This window comes from Amphiura filiformis, chromosome 1 (genome assembly GCF_039555335.1).
Source record: "Amphiura filiformis chromosome 1, Afil_fr2py, whole genome shotgun sequence".
Lineage (NCBI taxonomy): Eukaryota > Metazoa > Echinodermata > Ophiuroidea > Amphilepidida > Amphiuridae > Amphiura > Amphiura filiformis.
In genome coordinates, this window is record NC_092628.1 from 47,117,938 (window position 1) to 47,139,938 (window position 22,001).

General features: G+C 36.3%; 1 protein-coding gene across 3 annotated transcripts in view; it reads right to left on the minus strand.

The window, feature by feature from the left end:
* Window positions 1–13,539: 13,539 nt before the first annotated feature.
* The window catches only part of LOC140147991 (neuronal acetylcholine receptor subunit alpha-10-like), an 82,341-nt gene continuing 73,879 nt past the window's right edge, over window positions 13,540–22,001 (minus strand). For all 3 annotated transcript variants that reach the window (XM_072169831.1, XM_072169823.1, XM_072169816.1), the window contains 3 exons: window positions 18,120–18,347; window positions 16,328–16,641; window positions 13,540–15,307 (listed from right to left, as the gene is read on the minus strand). In XM_072169831.1, coding sequence (XP_072025932.1) covers window positions 14,697–15,307; window positions 16,328–16,641; window positions 18,120–18,347 — 1,153 coding nt within the window. In that variant the 3' untranslated portion in view covers window positions 13,540–14,696. The remainder of the gene's footprint in view (window positions 15,308–16,327; window positions 16,642–18,119; window positions 18,348–22,001) is intronic.

Consider the following 22,001-nt stretch of genomic DNA (forward strand, 5'->3'; position numbering starts at 1 on the left):
AAAACAATTTACATGTATACAATTTATATACAAGAAAAGAACTTTGATATATTTTTTTAACTTGCCTTATCTAATTAAAAAATCCATATAAGCTTAGATAATTTCACAATAATTATTACATTATAGTGATATCAAATACTTTTATTATTATTCATTCTTACAATTTACGACAGTTTACTTGGAAATATAGTTTATTAATTGAAAAACATATGTTACTTATATTGAAAATTATGTGTTTCAACGAGTACGAAGGAAGTCATGTGCATAAAGAAAGTGATCAACCCCACCCTAAACAGCTAGGGACGGGCGGTAGCCGTAAACACTCAAAAATTTATAATCATCTACTGTACTGGAAACGTCTAGGACACCAATAACGTCCAGAAGTGGTAGAGGATTCAGCTCCACCCACCTGATAACGGAGAAAATATACAGAACAAAAACTTTACACTCTAAATTTTGCAACGGATAATGTAGTTGCGAACAAATGGTTGAACCGTTTGTTGCCCTGTCATGATGCTACGTACTTTGAATAAACCTATGTACATACATTGCCTATATGACAATTATAAATCCAATAAAGCAGTCATAGGTGTCAATTGTCTTTTGGAAAAGGGCTCGTAATTGGAAAAAGTAATTTCTTGGCTATTTATATTGCACTAACACATAATTGTCCCGAAAATACGAACGCATACTTTCGTTACAACTATGTGTAAGTGCACTAACACATCGTTGTCCCGAAAATACATGTTATAATGTGTGTAAAAAGCAAAGAAATTGTTTTCTAACAATTACGAGCCATTTACCAAAAGACTAATTTTGACACATATGGCCATTTAATAGTAATTATATGCAATGCATGTACACAGGTCAAGTCATGTGCATAAAGAAAGTGATCAACCCCACCCTAAACAGCTAGGGACGGGCGGTAGCCGTAAACACTCAAAAATTTATAATCATCTACTGTACTGGAAACGTCTAGGACACCAATAACGTCCAGAAGTGGTAGAGGATTCAGCTCCACCCACCTGATAACGGAGAAAATATACAGAACAAAAACTTTACACTCTAAATTTTGCAACGGATAATGTAGTTGTGAACAAATGGTTGAACCGTTTGTTGCACTGTCATGATGCTACGTACTTTGAATAAACATATGTACATACATTGCCTATATGACAATTATAAATCCAATAAAGCAGTCATAGGTGTCAATTGTCTTTTGGAAAAGGGCTCGTAATTGGAAAAAGTAATTTCTTGGCTATTTATATTGCACTAACACATAATTGTCCCGAAAATACGAACGCATACTTTCGTTACAACTATGTGTAAGTGCACTAACACATCGTTGTCCCGAAAATACATGTTATAATGTGTGTAAAAAGCAAAGAAATTGTTTTCTAACAATTACGAGCCATTTACCAAAAGACTAATTTTGACACATATGGCCATTTAATAGTAATTATATGCAATGCATGTACACAGGTCAAGTTTATTCAAAGTACGTAGCATCAAGAGAGTGCAACAAACGGTTCAACCATTTGTTCACACCTACATTACCCGTTGCAAAATTTAGAGTGTAGTCAGTTCCAAACAAGCGGGCTTCATCAGGTACGATTAGTCTACAGTTGCAAGGAGATAATAATTATGATAAATGACTAAATAATGGAAGCTTTTGCAGATTTCCTGACATGATTGATGGGATAACAAAAAATAATAATTCCCTGCCAATTTGGTACAAATCGAAATATAAAAAATAAAACAAAGCAATATAATTTGGACACCGCATCTGAATGAGGCCTGGCAGTGTCACAAAAACATTCGATATTTACGCAGATGCTATTATTGTGAAAACAAAATGCTTATCAAAAACGTCACTACAGAGTGTCCCAGAATGATTAGTAACTTAGTATTTTGATTATTTTCTCACGATTTAAAAGCAATATTAAAAATATAAACCAACTGCGTCTTGACTTTACTTATTCCTTTAAATTCATTAAATTAATTATCTCCATTTGTTTTGGTGTGACATTGATATTATTGAAAATCAATTAAATTGGGTTTGTTACCATCGTCCAGCCGCTGCCATACTCTTATATTGGACCAATCGTGACCTTGTTGAGGAAAAGCATCAAATTTGGCACAGATTGTAGAGTTTCTAAACACAGGGGGTCAACGTTTAAAATTGTTCAAAGTTTGACCATACCAAATATTCCTATTGTCTTCAGAATAGTGAATGTTTTTAAACGTTCACTATCAAAAAGAGTAAGAATAGTTGAGGGGGGGAAAGTTCCAATGGAACTTTCATCTTTCAGAAGTACTGATATTTCCACTCTGTACTGCTTGGAAGATAGGAAGTGAGGTCAAAATGCGCTTCTGTATGTGAGGGTGCGGTACGGTTGTACCGCCTTTATATGTGAGCGTATTTATATACGATGATTCCGAGTTTCAAGGCTACGCAAAGTAAAATCCGCAGTCGCGACGTCACTATCGTTCTTGAGGTAAAAAGATGTTTGGTCATGCCCTATCTCAGATCGACTGCTCATTAGTACAGGAGCAGCAACCTCAAAAAAATGACTTCGTTCACCCTCCACTACATACAAGGTTTGACACCATAGGTAGTAAGTATGGACCCTCTAGATCACTGCTAGGTAGGTAGTGGACTCAAATTGTGGTATCACTTTTTTTTACAGGTCAATTTATGTATGGACGTATAATCGCATAAAATCACAAAAATAGGACAAAATTAAGGGTAGGGGAGATATAAACTCCAAGAACTCAACTTTTACTCGTGATTTTGAATTCATTTTGGTATCAATATGTAGCTAAATGATTTTCCTAACTTTCTAGCATTATTTTTAAACAAAAACAGGTTTCATTTGAGCATATTTGGAAGTATATAGTCCATAAATGAGTGGTAATCTGATTTTTTTAAACCATATGTGTAAAGTTTGACATTGGCCTCAAATTTCACAACTATACCACTTTATATTTTCAAAATTGATTCAGTTTCCATTTTTAATTTTTTTATTTAAATTTTAATGTTTTATTTTGTTTTTAATGTTAAGTATATCAAGGGAAACATTATTGTAACAGTTCCAATCATTATAATATGTATGAGTTCGTTGGGGTGTCTGTGGGACGAGGTGTGTGGGGGGTGCTGGGTGTATATAGGGTATGTGTGGGGTGAGGGGATGAATGTGTGTGTACATGAATATGTCACTACACTGCACCAACTTCCATTTACAAAATCTGTTAAGTTTCCATTGATGTAATATTTTGAATATTTATGTGTAGGACGTGAGTAACCACTGGGAAAAGACAAAAAATGTTTAAAAAAACCAAAAAACCCAACAAAAACTGATGTTGATTTCCCTCGTATATCAGCATAACATAGAAAAATATTAAGGGGTAGGGGAAAATAAATCATCAGAACTCAATATTTTACTCATGATATTGACTTCATCTTGGTATTAATTCTATTCAATTCAATTAAATATGTATATCTAATTGATTGTTCTAACTTTTTAGTATTATTTTAAAGCAAAGCGACCATTAGTTGTCAGGTAGATACGCAGAAACTGTGAGAAAAGGGTACGTTTTCTATGTCTAACAGCGTAAATATGACAATATTATAAAGGGGTAGGGGAAATATAAACTGCCATAACTCAACTTTTACTCATGAAAATGAATTCATCTTGGTATCAAAATGTATCTAAGTGATTGTTCCAACTTTCTAGTATAATTTTAAAGCAAAGCAACCATTAGTTGTCAGACAGATATACAGAAACTGTGAGGAAAAGGTAACTTTTCTATGTCTTAACAGCGTGAAGATGACAATATTACGGGGTAGGGGAAATGTAAACTGTCATAACTCAACTTTCACTCATGAAATTGAATTCATCTTGGTATCAAAATATATCCAAGTTATTGGTCTAGCTTTCTAGTATTATTTTAAAGCAAAGCGACCATTATTTGTCAGGCAGATATACAGAAACTGTGAGGAAAAGGTAAATTTTCTATGTCTAACAGCGTAAAATGACAATATTAAGGGGTAGGGGAAATTTCAGGCAAAAAAAATCATGGGTATTCCCAAAATTCGCTACTGGTTGCTATGCAAATCATGCCATGAACATGTCATGTTCATGCCATGAACATGGCAAGACATTCAGATTCTTTTGTTTTATATGTGGCATGAACAGGCCATAAAATCCTCTAGTCAAGGATTCATGGGTAATTAATTTTGAACCCATCAAAAAGGTAATTGATGCCCTTGAATAAAGAATTCATGGCATGGAAGTAGAGAAAATTCGACATTGACCATGATTCATGCCCATGAGTTACCCATGAATAAGGATATTATGGGCATGGAAGTAGAGAGAATTTGACATTGACCGTGATTCATGCCCATGAGTTACCCATGAACATGTCCTGAACATGTCAAGGCTCAGACTAAACGCAAGACAAAAACAATAGCATGTAAGGGCATGAATATTCATGTGTGAGCATGAACAACCCATCAAAAATTCCCAAATTCATGCCCGTTGCTAGCGAAAATAGGGCATGTTCATGGCATGTTCATGGCAAGATCTTCGCATGTTCATGGGCATGACTCATGCATAACTCAACTTTTACTCATGAAAATGAATTCATCTTGGTATCAAAATGTATCTAAGTGATTGTTCTAACTTTCTAGTATTATTTTAAAGCAAAGCGACCATTATTTGTCAGGTAGATACACAGTATTTGTGAGGAAAAGGTAACTATTCTATGTCTAACAGCATAAATAAATATGACAATATTAAGGGGTAGGGAAATATAAACTGCCACAACTCAACTTTTACTCATGAAAATGAATTCATCTTGGTATCAAAATGTATTTAAGTGATTGTTCTAACTTTCTAGTATTATTTCAAAGCAAAGCGATCATTAGTTGTCAGGTAGATACACAGTAACAGTGAGGAAAAGGTAAATATTCTATGTCTAACAGCTTAAATATGACAGTATTAAGGGGTAGAGGACATATAAACTGCCATAACTCAACATTTACTCATGAGAATGAATTCATCTTGGTATCAAAATGTATCTAATTGGTTGTTCTAACTTTCTAGTATTATTATAAAGCAAAGCGATCATTATTTGTCAGGCAGATATACAGAAACAGTGAGGAAAAGGTAAATTTTCTATGTCTAACAGCGTAAAATGACAATATTAAGGGTAGGGAAATTTATAACTGCCATAACTCAACTTTTACTCATGAAAATGAATTCATCTTGGTATCAAAATGTATCTGATTGGCTGTTCTAACTTTCTATAAACAAAGCGATCATTAGTTGTCAGGTAGATACACAGAAACTGTCAGAAGGGACCGTTCACCAAACACTTGTAAGGGGGAGGGGCCTGATGCAAAAAAATTTCATCGCAAAAATTTTCGGCCCCCCCCTTTTACAGACCTCAAAAATTTTAGGGCTCCCTTTTTAACATGAAATTTTTTCCAGGAAAATTTTTGGTCATTTTTGCAGCCCCCCCTTCGGAGGGCCAACATTTTCAGACCCCCCCTTTTGCATCAGCCCCCCCCCTTACAAGTGTTTGTGAACGGTCCCTAAATATGACAATATCAAGGGGTAGGGGAAATATAAACTCCCATAACTCAACTTTTACTCGTGATAATGAATTCATCTAACGTTCTAGTATCATTAGTTGTTATGTAGATACAAAGGAAATGTGAGAAAAAACTTCCATGTGTAACAGTGTCAAATATGGTAATATTAAGTTTAGGGGAAATATTACCATAACTCAACTTTGGCTGCATTAACTGTGAAGGGGGAACACAGGAATACAAATCGTTGCACCAAAATTTGAATGTAGGCTAGTATACGATTGAGGTTTCTTACGTTAATTGGTGCAATTGGACCATTTTTAAAATTTGACCTTTATTTATGATATTTTTGATATATTTCGACGTTATAACCCCTGAACTAAGCTTCGTAGAACTATGACAATTGTCTTTTTTAAAATTCTTAGCGATGAGAGGAACAATTTGAGATTACAACATTACAACATGATACATGTAGGATCATTTTTTAGTATTGGCCCCATTATGACCTTCAACCCCTCGTGGGAAACTTTTATTGCTTTTAAAATAAGGCCAGAAAATGAGAACAATCAAATAGCTACATATTGATACCAAAATGGAATTCATTTTCGTCAGTGAAACTTGTGTTTTGGTGATTTGTATGTCCCCTTACCCCTTAATATTGTCATATTTTACGCTGTTAGACATTGAATAGTAACATTTTCATACATTTTATGTTTATCTACCAGACAACTAATGACTTAATTGCTTTTAAAATAATACTAGAAAGTTAGAACTATCAAACAGCTACATATTGATACCAAAATGAATTCATTCTCATCAGTAAAACTTGAGTTTGGGTGATATGTATGTCCCTTACCCCTATAATATTGTGATATTTTACGCTGTTAGACATTGAATATTAACATTTTCATACATTTTATGTCTATCTACCGGACAACTAATGGCTTATTTGCTTTTAAAATAATACAAGAAAGTTAGAACTATCAAACAGCTACATATTGATACCAAAATGAATTCATTTTCATCAGTAAAACTTGAGTTTTGGTGATTTGTATGTCCCCTACCCCTTAATATTGTCATATTTTACGCTGTTAGACATGGAATATCAACATTTTTCTCATATTGTATGTTTAACTACCTGACAACTAATGGTTTAATTGCTTTTAAAATAATGCCAGAAAATGAGAACAATCAAATAGCTATATATTGATACCAAAATGGAATTCATTTTCGTCAGTGAAACCTGTGTTTTGGTGATTTGTATGTCCCCTTACCCCTTAATATTGTCATATTTTACGCTGTTAGTCATGGAATATTAACATTTTCATTCATGTTATGTCTATCTACCGGACAACTAATGGCTTAATTGCTTTTAAAATAATACTAGAAGATTAGAACTATCAAATAGCTACATATTGATACCAAAATGAATTCATTTTCATCAGTAAAACTTGAGTTTTGGTGATTTGTATGTCCCCTACCCCTTAATATTGTCATATTTTACGCTGTTAGACATGGAATATCAACATTTTACTCATATTGTATGTTTAACTACCTGACAACTAATGGTTTAAGTGCTTTTAAAATAATGCCAGAAAATGAGAACAATCAAATAGCTACATATTGATACCGAAATGAATTCATTTTCATCAGTAAAACTTGAGTTTGGGTGATATGTATGTCCCTTACCCCTATAATATTGTCATATTTTACGCTTTTAGACATTGAATATTAACATTTTCATACATTTTATGTCTATCTACCGGACAACTAATGGCTTAATTGCTTTTAAAACAATACTAGAAGGTTAGAACTATCAAATAGCTACATATTGATATCAAAATGAATTCATTTTCATCAGTAAAACTTGAGTTTTGGTGATTTGTATGTCCCCTACCCCTTAATATTGTCATATTTTACGCTGTTAGACATGGAATATCAACAGTTTACTCATATTGTATGTTTAACTACCTGACAACTAATGGCTTAATTGCTTTTAAAATAATACTAGAAATTTAGAACTATCAAATAGCTACATATTGATACCAAAATGAATTCATTTTCATCAGTAAAACTTGAGTTTTGGTGATTTGAATGTCCCCTACACCTTAATATTGTCATATTTTACGGTACTACACATGAAAAATTGACATTTTTTTTTAACATTTTATGTCTTTCCAGCTAACAATTAATGGTTATTTTGCTTTAAAAGATTACAACAACCAAATAGCTATATATTAATGCCAAAATGAATGAATTATAATGAATAAATGTCGAGTTACGTTGGTTTGTACGTCCCCTATCCTTTAATATTGTCAAATTTTACGCTGTTACACATTGGAAAATTAACATTTTATCATCTTTTATGTCTATCTTATGGTTTTTCTGTTAAAAATAATACTGGAAAGTTAGAGCAATCAATTAGCTACATGTTGATACCAAAATGAATTCATAATTATGAGTAAAGGTTGAGTTATGGTGGTTTGTATTTCCCCTACCCTTAATAATGCCATATTTGACATGGTTATACATAGAAAAGTAACCTTTTCTCACATTTTATGGCTATCTACCTGACAATTAATGTTTGATTTGCTTTAAAATAATACTAACACGTTTGAACAATCAATTAGCTACATTTTAATTCCAAAATGAATTCATTATCATGAGTTGAAGTTGAGTTATGATGGTTTATATTTCCCCTACCCCTTAATATTGTTACACAAGCTGCTACATGTGGAAAAGTAACTATTGTTTTTACATTTTCAGTCTATTTGCCTGTCAAACAGCGATTGATCTCACCCCACACATATAAATATTCAAAATATTACATGAATGGCAACTTACCAAACAAAATTTGTTAATAGAACTTATATAGTTCAGCCGAGTGATATATTAAGACATGTAAAACACCCCAACCCTGAACCCTATACACACCCCGCACCCACCCCCACATACCCACCCCCACCTACCCCAAACTCACACAACACAAACCAACATGCAAGCAAACATGCACATACATAAATATTTGAACCAGAACATCAAAGTTTGCCTAGATATGCTTGATATTAAAAACAAAATTAAAAAATGGAAACTTAATTAATTTTGAAAATAGAAATTGGCACAATAGTAAAATTTGAAGCCAATGTCACAAAAACACCCACCCTACGCATTGTTGTGAAAAATCTGATTTTTCACTGGTGTATGGACTGGCCACTTCAAATCATGATCAAATGAAACCTAGGTTTGCTTTCAAATAATACTAGGCAGTTTGAACAATCAATTAGCTACATATTCTTACCAAAAAAATCATTATTATGAGTAAAAGTTGAGTTCTTGGAGTTTATATTTCCCCTACCCCTTAATTTTGTCCTATTTTTGGTGAATTTATGCGATTATACGTCCATACATAAAATGACCTGTAAAAAAAAAGTGATACCACAATTTGAGTCCACTACCTACCTAGCAGTGATCTAGAGGGTCCATACTAACTACCTATGGTGTCAAACCTTGTATGTAGTGGAGGGTGAACCAAGTCCTTATTTAGGCCCCTTGTGGGATCTTGCTCCTGGACTACATTGCCAGGAGTGGCTAAGTGCAATAGCTGCCATGTGTAAATGAGTACAATATACTGTGTAAATTGCCAAGTCTTCACAGGGCAGCTATTGCACTTACCCACTTCTGGCACTGACTAATCGAGATGTATTTGATCTTGATTTTACCTCAATGTTACCTCTATTTCAAACTTCTTTAACCTTGTTCGGGGCTTTGTTTTCATTCTCGACGTTTTCTGCAGAGAAATACGCCGCGATCAATTTGCCGCGTATGTCGCAATGGAGAACGCCCGTAAGACATTAAAGCTTCGGTTTCTCGAAGCATGGCTAGTGGTCAATTAATTTAGTTTAATTAGTCCTACATACCAGTGCTTACAATTTCGCATCGTACATCACAAAATAGATGCACTTGGTGGAGTAGCCCGGTGGTTTAGGAAGCCTGGTCACTAGCCATGTTTCGAGAAATCGGACCTAACTGTATCTCAACATTATTTAAAAGCAACGCATTGGAGTTTCTATATCATTCACTGTTTTGATGTGGTAGTTAGGACTATATATATATTTACAGTTTAATATCACGCAACACAAATAACAGCCATCATTAAAAACTTTTTGGAGGTTACTTTGCAGTGGCGTAGCCAAAGGAGAGTGATGGCTACTATACGCCCCTGTTAACCTTCAATTCCATTTGAAATCCATACACCACTTATGGACGACATGACCTCAATATCCCATTGTAGATTTCAAAAGGAGTCACCCAATCTGGTAAGGCTATTTGAAATTCATACTCCCTGTGTAGAAGATGAAATTCATGTCTTCCATAGGGGTGTATGGATATCAAATGGAATAGCCCATTTCATATAAGTACACTATCCGCTATAAACATGGTAAATGTATAATATGCTAACAAAACCAATTTAATGTTGTATCCACAGTATGAGATGATCGGTGGTGAATCATTGAAAAGTATTTTGTATCTTCTTTGGTTAACTGGTACTTAAAGCCTTAATGTACGATCTTTTTAAATTTTTAGATTTGTCTTTTTTTCTTCCAAAATGATAATATGCAATCATTATGAAAGTTCCCAATACATTTGGATGTGAAAAACATTGGCAATTTGCAAAGAAACAACATCATAAACTTCACCTCTATCACTCGAAATATCTCGCACTATTTGGATTAGGACGGCGAGTGCTGCCTCAGAGTTAGTCTCCTACGCAGCCAGTTTGGTTATGCTCCCTCCACGTGTGGAGGGAGCGTAACCAAACTGGCTGCGTAGTAGACTACGATTTGCGAGTCGTTCTGACATATTATCGAATTAGGGCGAATTTGACAGTTTGCTCATAGATTTAAGTTGGAACATGTGTAAGTATTTCAAATATGCCAAAAAAATCGGTTTGAAAAAAATAAAGGTATATTCTGAAAAAGATCGTACATTAAGGCTTTAAATATGATGCATGCAATGTATATACAATGAGAGATTGAGATTAGTCTATACGACTTAGCGCCTTGTGGCTTACGCATAGCAACTGACATTGTGAAGTGTGGCTTAGGAAGTCGTAATAGTGTGCATTTTGTAGAGGGCTGTTGCTGCAGCAACTTGACATCTCTCCATCAAAGATGTCAAGTTGCTGCAGCAACAGTCCTCTACAAAATGCACACCAGCTTGTGCCCACCAGATCTGAAGGCACTGCTACCAAAGCCATTTGTACGTAGTCAAAAGAGCTACCCGCTCCAGCTTGTCCATGCCTTGCCATGCTCTCTCAGTACCAGCTTCTTCCAACCATATCTACTGGCAGGACCTTCATTCACACTGCAGTTCACGTTTGGAATAGCCTACCAGATGGAGTAGTCGGAGACGTAACTGACAACGGCGCACCATCCTTCAAGAGCAGAGTGCATAAGCATCTCATTTCATGTGTCTGATGCTAAAGTTACTGTACCCCTTCACTCTTGTTGTTCCTAAGCCATGTAAGCTGCTGTGAACCACTGACTGGCCCATGTGGTTGTCTTTTATAGTGCCTAGGTATCTATATAAGTTTTTGACTTGTGTCACTCCTCATGGGCTATTTTTCACTCTAGCATTTTATATAAAAAATCCCCCTAAGAGGCAATTTTTTTTCAAGTCGAGCATATCTAGACATTAACAGCTGAAATCTATTAGATAACGCTGACGAAACTTCGGCCAGGCACAAGTGACCTGTTGAAGGGGGTTGCCGTAGATAGCTGGTCGGGATATTTTTACAGGACAGGCAAGTGTACCCGACAATCGGGACAATCATAAGTCATCGGCTCCGGCATTACCAGATGAACTACGGGGAGAGCGGAGATTTTTTGGGGGTGGGGTGGTCCTGCGGGGAATTGAACCCGGGACCTCTTGCACCAGAGGCAAAGACCTTAACCAGTGTGCCACGCTGTTCTCTTGTCTATCTGCTTTGGTTAAAATTTTTGTGCAACGTTTATAGACACATATGGTGTTCCAAATTGATCTACACACACCCATATTTACATTTTTGGTAAACAAAATGGGGTGAGGAGGAATTGCAACACTGCATTTTTCAACTCAAATATCTCAGCTCACGTCACTTTTCGTAAATGACAGCCGGAAAAAATAAAATATCAAATTGTGTAGATAAATGTTAACACCATTAGAAGCTTAGTAAAAGAATGTTGCACAAACACCTCAAAATTACTATATGTGACCTCTTCTCTAAATAATGCACTAATTCGTTATAGGCGGGTATGATTACCAGCCTAGGCATTCCGAAGGACAAAGGTTCGGTCATTGAGAATCATTGAGAATAGTCCATATGTGATATAACCAAAAGGGTCTATTGGCAAAATCGCAAATAATAATCAATTGAGGTAGAACCAAAGAGTACCGACTCCGCCATGTTTGCGTGTCGCTCATAGAGGGAAAACGGTGTACTTGTCTTAGTCCCAGACACTTTGTGCTCTTTCGTCACTAAACAAATCATCTGGCCACAAGCTCGAAATATCGATCGCTGATTGGTTTATGCATTTCCATAAACAAATATTTTCAATTAGCTATGGAACAACATGACTGCGGGCGTGACTTGTGTAGAGTTCAGACTCTCATATGCCGCCCAGAATTGTAGCTAAACTGAAAACCGCAAGCGCAAATTGTACAACAAAGCTACAATAGGACTGTTATATGGGCAGTGGTGACGGAGGCGCCAATCGTCTGATATCGTCATCCATGCGCATACTCGTGTGCATTGTGCGGATTTATATCACCACATGACTGTCAATCAACCACTGAAGCCCAGTGGTTGACTGACAGCCGAATCAACCCAAATAAATTGGGGGTTCGGTTTGAGCCAATCAAAAATGATATACCTAGAGCTCGTCACCTGATGGTATGTTTAGTGATGAAGGAGCACAAACTGGCTGAGACCAAGAATAACAGCAATGAGCGGAGTACCTCAAAATATTTTCCCTGTGCGCCAAACAAACTTAGACTCGAAGTGCGTGCGTGGCTGTAACGTCAAAGACGCAGATTATCCTTCGTTTTCGTGCACTTGACGGAAAATGCCGGAGGTACACTATTTTCCCTCGATGAGCAACAAACACACGTAGCAATTTTGAGTTGGTATTATTTGGGTTGAGTATAATTCTGTGGAATAATCTATTATCTCATTCGTTGTGATCTCCGCATATTTCCCAATAGCGACCAACTATAAATCAGCTCGTCCGCATCCCTTTGTATTATTTCGTCTACAGAGGACGACGTTGTCTATTTTGCCTTTAACCTTTTTACAGTACAAAGCCGTCTTTGTCGCTACTCGCACTCGGCGAGTCGCATAGAGCACGTCACTTAGACAGGAACGGTGGTATCCGGCATTATGCAAAATTCACAACGATTTTCCTCTTCGGTAAATCGCATAAGCCTTTGCGGGTACACCTGAGAGGTCGTCATTTGAAGTCACGCCGATCTGCGCCGATGCGCATATCGTTTATCGAACATCGTTACTGCGCATTGCAAGTCGGCGTGACGTCAAATGACGAGTTCTCTGGTGTACTCGCAAAAGCTTATGGGATTTACCGAAATGTTCAATTTAGTTTTATTACCTGGCCAGGGGTCCATTTCACTAAACTTTACGAAGCTTCGTAAATCTCGAAATCGTTCGTAACTTACATCTAGTATTGGGTATTCGTAACTTTACGAACAGTTACTTTGAGTTACGAAGGGTTACAAGTTTAGTGAAATGGACACCAGGTGACGTGATCAAGCAAAATGAGTGCTTTGTCGCAAAATAATAGGGCAAAACACGTACTCCTGTTTATTGTTTCAAGCAATGTGAAAATGATATCCCATCAACTGTATTCCATTTTGATGGAGTGTCTTCTATATATAATCGGGCAAGAGTTTATGTTACATTACAAGTTAAATTGATTTTGTGCGACATGCGACTAATTTTGCTTGCTTATATCACTATTTTAATATCTTAAAACATAGTAACCTGAACCTGGGGATAACAGTTTACACTTTAACAATCAATTGAAACTGCTTCAATATAAAATATATTATACGAGTACTTTTACAATGTTCCAGTTTCTAACAAAGTGTAAGCCACAAGACTGTGTGACTACTAAGATGATGACCTCACCGTTAAAGTTTGATAAATAGATGATTAATTACTTGCTCGTATTGTTGCGCCATTTTGAGAAGTTTGATCTTCTCTATAAATTTGGCATGTTATAATTGAAGACATGGATAAAAGGACTAGTTTGCGTCTGACGTCACTATCAATCAAATTCCCTACGATCTTTGATTGGTTATTAGCGCGTAAAAGGAAGGCCGAAAATGGCGAAAAATTACGTACTTTTATAAGACAAAAAGCAACTTTTCTAGGCATTGTTAACATGATGCCTTCGCGACAAAAAGTTTCCTACTATAAAGACCTAACTTTTCAGATGGTTTGTATGTTTGAACAATAAGGCGCCCGGTATTACCGCCGCGTTCAGCAACTCATATCATCACGACATTTATAAACAAACCGTGCTCGAGTTTGATTGACAGATGACGTCAGACGCAAACTAGTCTTTTTATCTCTGTCTTTCATTATAGGTGTCTTTCAAGTTATCCCCTTTCATGTTTACTTCAACACTTCCATGGTGAACGATTTCTCCCTTTGCAATTATTGCATTTGACTGCATTTGATATTAGTTCTGATCAAGATGGTTCGTCTATCACTTTGGGGAAACATGTCTTTTCATACTAGGATATTTCTTGGGCAGAGTGCAAGACTATCGTAGGTGAAGTAGAATGTAATAGCTGCCATTTGCAACATTTCAATAAATGTACTTACTTTTGATCATTAACACATAAAGAATGCCAACTACATGTAAAGGTGATATCTTGGGTTAGCTTAGTGGCCATAAGGAAAGTAATACAGAACATCAACCATTTACAATGAGGGGGCTATGTTGCAAACAATAGAGGCTTACATAAGGCAGCTATTACATTCTACTGTACTTACGACACCCTTGCACTCTGCCCACGATTTGAATTCTGCTGAATTCACTCATAAATCATCTGTATGTTGTGGAATCTTGCTCAAATCTACTTCACCCTCATGGATGTGCGTCACCTCTCGCTCAAACTCAGCCGCGCTATCAATTACGACTTTCACCATGAGAACCGATGTACACACAACTGTGAAGACGAAGAAGAAAAGAAGCAAGCATCTATCCATCACAGCCACTACTTGTTTCCATTCTCCACGAAGTGCTCCCTGGTGGTTCCTTTCTTGAAGATCTCTGCGTAGGTATTCAACACTATCGCGAATGTCCGCTAACTCACTGCAGAAAAATCTATCTCTGTCCCTGTTTTCATCATGGAAGACGCGAAGACTTACAGAAATGTCGTTTCGATCATTATCATCAATACCACCCGTATGATTGTTTACATTTAGAGCTTCTTTTTCGCAAATATCTATGGCTTTTTCTTCATGTTTTTTAACGAAGTGAGAACTTGGAGGGACACTGTTAATGCATACACATGCGCGTAGAACTCTTAGGAATAGCCATCTGACCCAAGGCGGGACAGGTCTCTCATTGTGGCTGACGTGAATAATAAAGACGGTAGAAACGACTGAAACACAGACTACTACAATCATGGTAAGGAAGTAGGTACCTGAAGAAAAGAGAACAATGAACAATTTTAAAGATAATGTCAACCGTGGCCAAACTTTATGTAAAGCAGTATGCAGACTTTTTATTATACGTACAATATTGTATGTAACATATCTACGTTATTTAATCTATTGCCATTCTATTTCCAGCAATGTTCAAGTTCTAACGAATGTTTGATGACGTAAAATCGATAATATATTTCTACCAGATATTATACGTAACATATTATCGATTTTACGTCATCAAACATTCGTTAGAACTTAAACATTGCTGAAATAGAATGGCAATAGATCTTGACTAATGCACTTTGCTCGGTGAATTATCTTTATATTAAAGACAAAGGCCTACCCATTATAGGTGAGCCATCTCCACCAGGTGGCATTGTTTCTGCTATGACCTGCTCAAAGGCGACTAACGTAAGCAAATTACATACCTATTATAGGTGAGCCATCTCCACTGGGTGGTTTGTTTCTGCTATGACTTGCTGAAAGACGACTAACGCAAGCAAATTACATACCTATTATAGGTGAGCCATCTCCACTGGGTGGTTTATTTCTGCTATGACTTGCTGAAAGACGACTAACACAGCAAATTACACACCTATTATAGGTGAGATATCTCGACCAGGCGGCATTGTTTCTGCTATGACCTGCTGAAAGATGACTAACACAGCAAATTACACACCTATTATAGGTGAGATATCTCGACTAGGCGGCATTGTTTCTGCTATGACCTGCTGAAAGACGACTAACGCAAGCAAATTACATACCTATTATAGGTGAGCCATCTCCACTAGGCGGCATTGTTTCTGCTATGACCTGCTGAAGACGACTTACGCAAGCAAATTACATACCTATTATAGGTGAGCCATCTCCACCAGGTGGCATTGTTTCTGCTATGACCTGCTGAAGACGACTTACGCAAGCAAATTACATACCTATTATAGGTGAACCATCTCCACTGGGTGGCATTGTTTCTGCTATGACCTGCTGAAAGTTGACTAACACAGCCAATTACATACCTATTATAGGTGAACCATCTCCACTGGGTGGCATTGTTTCTGCTATGACCTGCTGAAAGACGACTAACGCAAGCAAATTAGTTATCGACAGCGTTAGTTTCTCTCCGCATTCAGCCGGTAGATAAAAGACGAGTAAAGACAGAAGAGATAAAAACACACACGGACAGATGAGGTAAATGACATAGAATTCAGATCGACGCTTGAAGATGAGATGGTAATACAGCTCGGAGAATGGTGCCGGACAGCAGGAATATTTGGAGAGCTTTCGGCTAACTTTGACTGATACCATATCCCAGACACCGTCATCAAGATATCTGTAGGAATTGGAATGAAAACAATGAACAAAAATATATGACAACAACTGTAAATATGAAAAGCTTATTCTATCTGACTCCTGATCGGGGTTAACGGTAACCTGCTGAGTCCAGGGGTCCAAATTGGCAAATAAAGGGGTACAGGCATCTAATTCTACAAAGACGTACAAAATTAAGGAGTCCAAATCACAGGGACCTGCCAAATCAAGGAGTCCTGGACCCCAATACCCAAACCGCTACCCCTGCTCCTGATCACTTAAACTGAACTTATACTCCGTCGCTAAGCGACGAGCGATTGGTTCTTAACTAATGAGCGATCGCTCGTCACTCAGTAGCCCAGTCAAATTCAGAAAAATAAAAAAACCACTAATTGCAACAGAATCCATTTAATCACCATTCACTTCAGAAAAGCATATTAAATAATGTATCAAGAGTCCCAGAATATCAAAGTAGTGGAACAGTGCCTAATTTACACTAATCCAAAATGGCCGCCTATGCAGGGGGTGAAATTTCAAATTTGGTCAAATCTAGTTAAAATACCATACCAATATTGCTCTCAAGGATTCACAAAAAGTATAGTTTGACCTGTCTCCGACATACAGTTTTTGAGTTATAGGGAAAGGTCAAATGCTCCAAATTTTAATATTTTTCCAACTGGTCCTTTGGCAAACGAAACAAAACAAAACAAAAATAAGAACAGTTGCATTGTTTAGGATGTTTTCTTACATAGGGAACATCACAAAATAGGTCAAGGAAAACATGGCTCTATGGATTTTGATCTTTTTTGCCATGGTACTAAGGTAACAAGCCACCTGAGATATGGCAAACTATTCTTTTTTGAAATGTTTTTGCAAGTGGAGCAATCTTGTGAATCGAACGAAATGGCAAATGAGGTTACCATTTTCTTTACCTGTAATGTAATTATGTATTTATTAAAGAGAGTCTAAATCATCCTTTACAATGATTGAAATTGAAATTATCTATTGGGTCAACCATGCATGTGATATGAAATATTGGGAGCTAATTGGGGACCAAAGTGTAGTTTGTTACTTCGTTGTTTGCCTGTTATTTTTGTCTGATTGTTTTCCATTTTAATCAATAACTTTCTTTTCCCCTCCAGCAAACAATCCCTTCAGAGGCTTGACTTTATATTTCACCAACGACAACTACAATCATGGAAATAAGTCTTAGAACGCTTTCGTGTAAATAACGGAAAACTGTCACCCCCTTTCCCCCGTGCAATGTTGAGAAATACCAATGTCTGCAACGGCTTCCCAATGTCCCCGACATTGATTGATGAGGAGGGGGAAGGGTAAATCATTGTTGTATATGTCATGTTTGTTCCCAAGCACAATACTAGTATATACGTCATTTACATGATCATAAGAAATTCTGTAGGAAATTACGGCAGAGTGTACCAAACGTTTAAAGTACTTTTTTTCCAAGATTGTAGATATTTGGGAGAAAATAGAACTCACCTATTTTGAGCTGCGTCTGGACCAAGTTCTGGATACAGATCTATATCTAACGTAGTGAAAGACCATGAGGCAAATACCATCTCGCAAACTTGGGTATCAAAGGGAAAATTGTGCACCCTTACACGACAGTAGCTTGTCATTATGGAGGGCGTAAGCCATGATATAAACCCATCACTGTTGACGAGAACTACTGTGCCTGGTTTATAGCGCTCGAAGTCGAGATCAACACTTTAAAAAAAGAAAAAGATTTTTTTATCATTAGTATTATTTAGTATATTATTAGTATTTTGTCGCCGGGTTTTATGACGCACAAGAAGAGTGCACGAGAAGGACAAGCACATGAACAGCAGAGGCAAAAAATGATAATCCCTATTAAATCCTGTGTAACGCATGAAACTATTTTGGTCCATTACTCAGGATAGCAATTTGGCAAAAATATCAAGGTATCATTTACAAAATCCATATCTTGAAAAGTATTAATGCTATTTATATTTATGCTGATTGTTTAGTGCTTACATTTTTATTCAAATCATGAAATGTCACAAATGCGACTTGTTCCTGGTTTTGTCAGAGCGGGTCACATAAATAATTACATTCTAGCACTTTAAAACAAATTTGACGTCAAGAATGTTATTAATGTACGAGTATATGGAATGATGACTGTCTATTACCTAAAGTGCCGCGGTGATCTGTCTGATTGTGGTACAGTAGTAATATCAGAAACGTGGCCTTGAGAAAACTTGTTTCAGTGTTATTTGACGTCAAGAATATTATTGATGAATATGGAATGATGACTGTCTATTACCTAAAGTACCATGGTGATCTGGCTAATGTGCTACAGAAGTACTATAAATCAGAAACATGTCCTTGAGAGAACACTTCCAGAAACATAGACTAGATCGTTCAACTTAAACCATAAGATAAAATTTATAATTTAATACTTCAAGATACGTAGATTGATTAATATGCAAGGGTGTAGAGCGCTATTGGCACTCAACACTGCTTTGTGCTTCTGATGGGATCCACGTAAACAAGATTTCATTTCCCGCCCGATGACCACCGGCATGTCGAGAAGAATCATGACTACAATTAGAATAAATTATGGCATAGAGTATCAAAACTTTACTGAAGCAAATATGATGTACAGTTTTGAATACAGTCAAATAGCTACAGCAAGAGTGGACTTACGGGTACACGATGTATTGTTGGTCGAAGCATCCCAAACAAATCGATTATCATTATCTAAATCAATATATTATTGAAAAATAACACTTCGATGTTTTGCAAAAGTTCATTCTACAAATCATATACTTTGAAAACTTGCTTGATTTATTGTTGTTAATGAGTTATGTACGTTTTACAAAAGTGTTGTTATTTCAACCCTCTTTACAACGTAACTCAAGAACCACAGGACCTACAAAAGTATATATGTGACATTTGAATTCTTCTACACACTCGCTATGAAATGACCAATGCAATTTTTGCCAAAGCTCAGTACCATTCGCAAAATGCTGTGAACTATATACCGAATCGCAACAATTTGTTGCTAACCTTAAGATTATTCCAAGTCATTTAGCGCTTATTTGGGAGTTACTGTAAACTAACAGTAACATTGGAAACTACTGTGCCCATTTCATATAATGCATATACGACACTACAAATCAGTCTATAGTATTGTATAGCATATCACAGGCTCTTATAACGTCAATGATAAGTATTTTCTGATTTTTGACTGAAAGAGAATAGTAAGTGCCTGTTTCGGAGTGAGTATCATCAATTAATAGGCTGGTGTAAGTAATACAAAAATGAATCTTAAATCAATGATAAGCCTTTTATCTTTTCCTGAAGTATTTAGTAACTATCACAGAGAAGAATACTCGTGTCAGTTAACATGGATGATATTTAGATCAGACAGTATATTTAAAGAAAAATGGGAGCACTGTCTAGATGATAAATAAACTATGTACTTGTTAATGTCAAAATCTAGAGGCAAACTTCTCTGTTGTTTTCAAACTTTCAAAAGTTTGGAATAAAATCTGCATAAGAAACTAAATGCCATTCTCTAGAGATTTGTGGTGCTACATTTTTAAATACCTTGAGAAAAATCTGCATTAGAATTTCGAAAGTTTCATTCGATGTCATGGTGCCAATGACTAAAGCAGATGAACGAAAGATCAGTTCGATCTAACAAGGTGACAACACTAGTTCAATTAGTTTGCCAGCAAAACTATTCAAATGCGTAGATTGGCAATTCCAAGCATCATTCCGCAACGCGAAGTTTGCATATGCAAATTAGGGTCGTTTGGAAAAGAAAAAAATCTTTCACTTACCCAAAATAGTTTCCATTATACTATTCACTACTTTCCTAATTGACTGCTGCATTAAAAAGAATTCATGTGCGGAATGATGTTGCTTGGAATTGCCCAGATACAAGTGCCAAACATAAAAGTATTTCGAATAGTATTTCAACTATTGGCAGATCCCCTCTTGTATGAAATTGCACTCTTTGTTACAGAACAAAAGGGTCCAGGCGAACCTTGCTATATAAATGCTTGTACAATGCTTTTTTCGGTCAAGTCCTATAATTTGTTTAACGGACGGGTGGCCTTCAGAGTTTTTAAAGTAAAAGCTTGGCTCTAAGGGTGCTTAAAACTGAACTGAAGACGCATTATCGGAATATGGAATACAGAAACAGAATTAAAAAGTAAAACTAATTAAACTGTTGTTATCTCCTGTTAGTTGATCTCATGTATTATTTTGTAGGCTCCCTCTGCTTCGAGATTGACATTGAGCCATCTAAAGCTTTGCATCATGTAACCATAAACATACAAAATGTGTTAAATGCCAATGCGTATAATTAACTGAACATTGTAGCATTGAATTTAAGTTGGGCTTAGTTGCTCTATTTCTGTCAACAATGAAAATCACCAGAGGCTTATATTTCACTAAGTACTATGAGCCAAAAACTAATTAGAAATTGAGCTTTCCTGAGAATTTGGAATGAGTGAACATGAATGTCTCGAATGTGCTGCGCGCAGATCATGTGTTTTTTTTATCCATGTCTCCCTTAAGGAAATGAATGTATCAACTATGTGCTGCGCGAAGATAATGTATTTTATAAATGTTAACTTTCTTTGTTACTGACTGTGATTTGCTTTAATGAACAATAATTTCCTGGCAATGATTTTTGAGTGTTGAGGGAATGTCGATGATTGTTCTCTTGTTGCATATTACACTGGATATTTCGAGTGATGGTGGATTTCGGGTATGGGATAGACAACAAAATATATGCTTCTTTTTTATGGTTTTGCTAGTTTGACACTTCTTTCTAAAAATAAAAAATTGGTGGTAAAGCACGTGTTGTGTGTCTGCAAGAAATAAATGCCATATCTCTGTATATTCGAGGTTACAAATCTGCATTCCATTAGAAAGTTTCATCCGATGTATTAACAATGAGTTAGTAGATAATTAAATCTGGTCAACCAGAAAAACTCACTTTTTGGTCAGATGGAATCACCGACGTTTCGGCCAAAACCTTTGGCCTTCAGCTGGGTGGATGATTTAGGGTCATCCGAGGTCAATCAAAGGTTTTGGCCGAAACGTCGGTGATTCCATCTGACCAAAAAGTGAGTGATCAACTAATTGATCAAATCTCAGATGACTGAAAGTATACACAGTGTTATTAACAATGAGGCCTTCAAATGGTGCCAATGACTAAAGCAGATGAAGGAAAGATCAGTTCGATCTACCAAGGTGACAGCACCAGCTCAATTAGTTTGCTAGCAAACTATTCAAATGCGTAAATACAAATGCCTTCAAACAAGAAAGTATTTCGGATAGTATTTTAATTATTGACAGATCCCCTCTCGTATGAAATTGCAC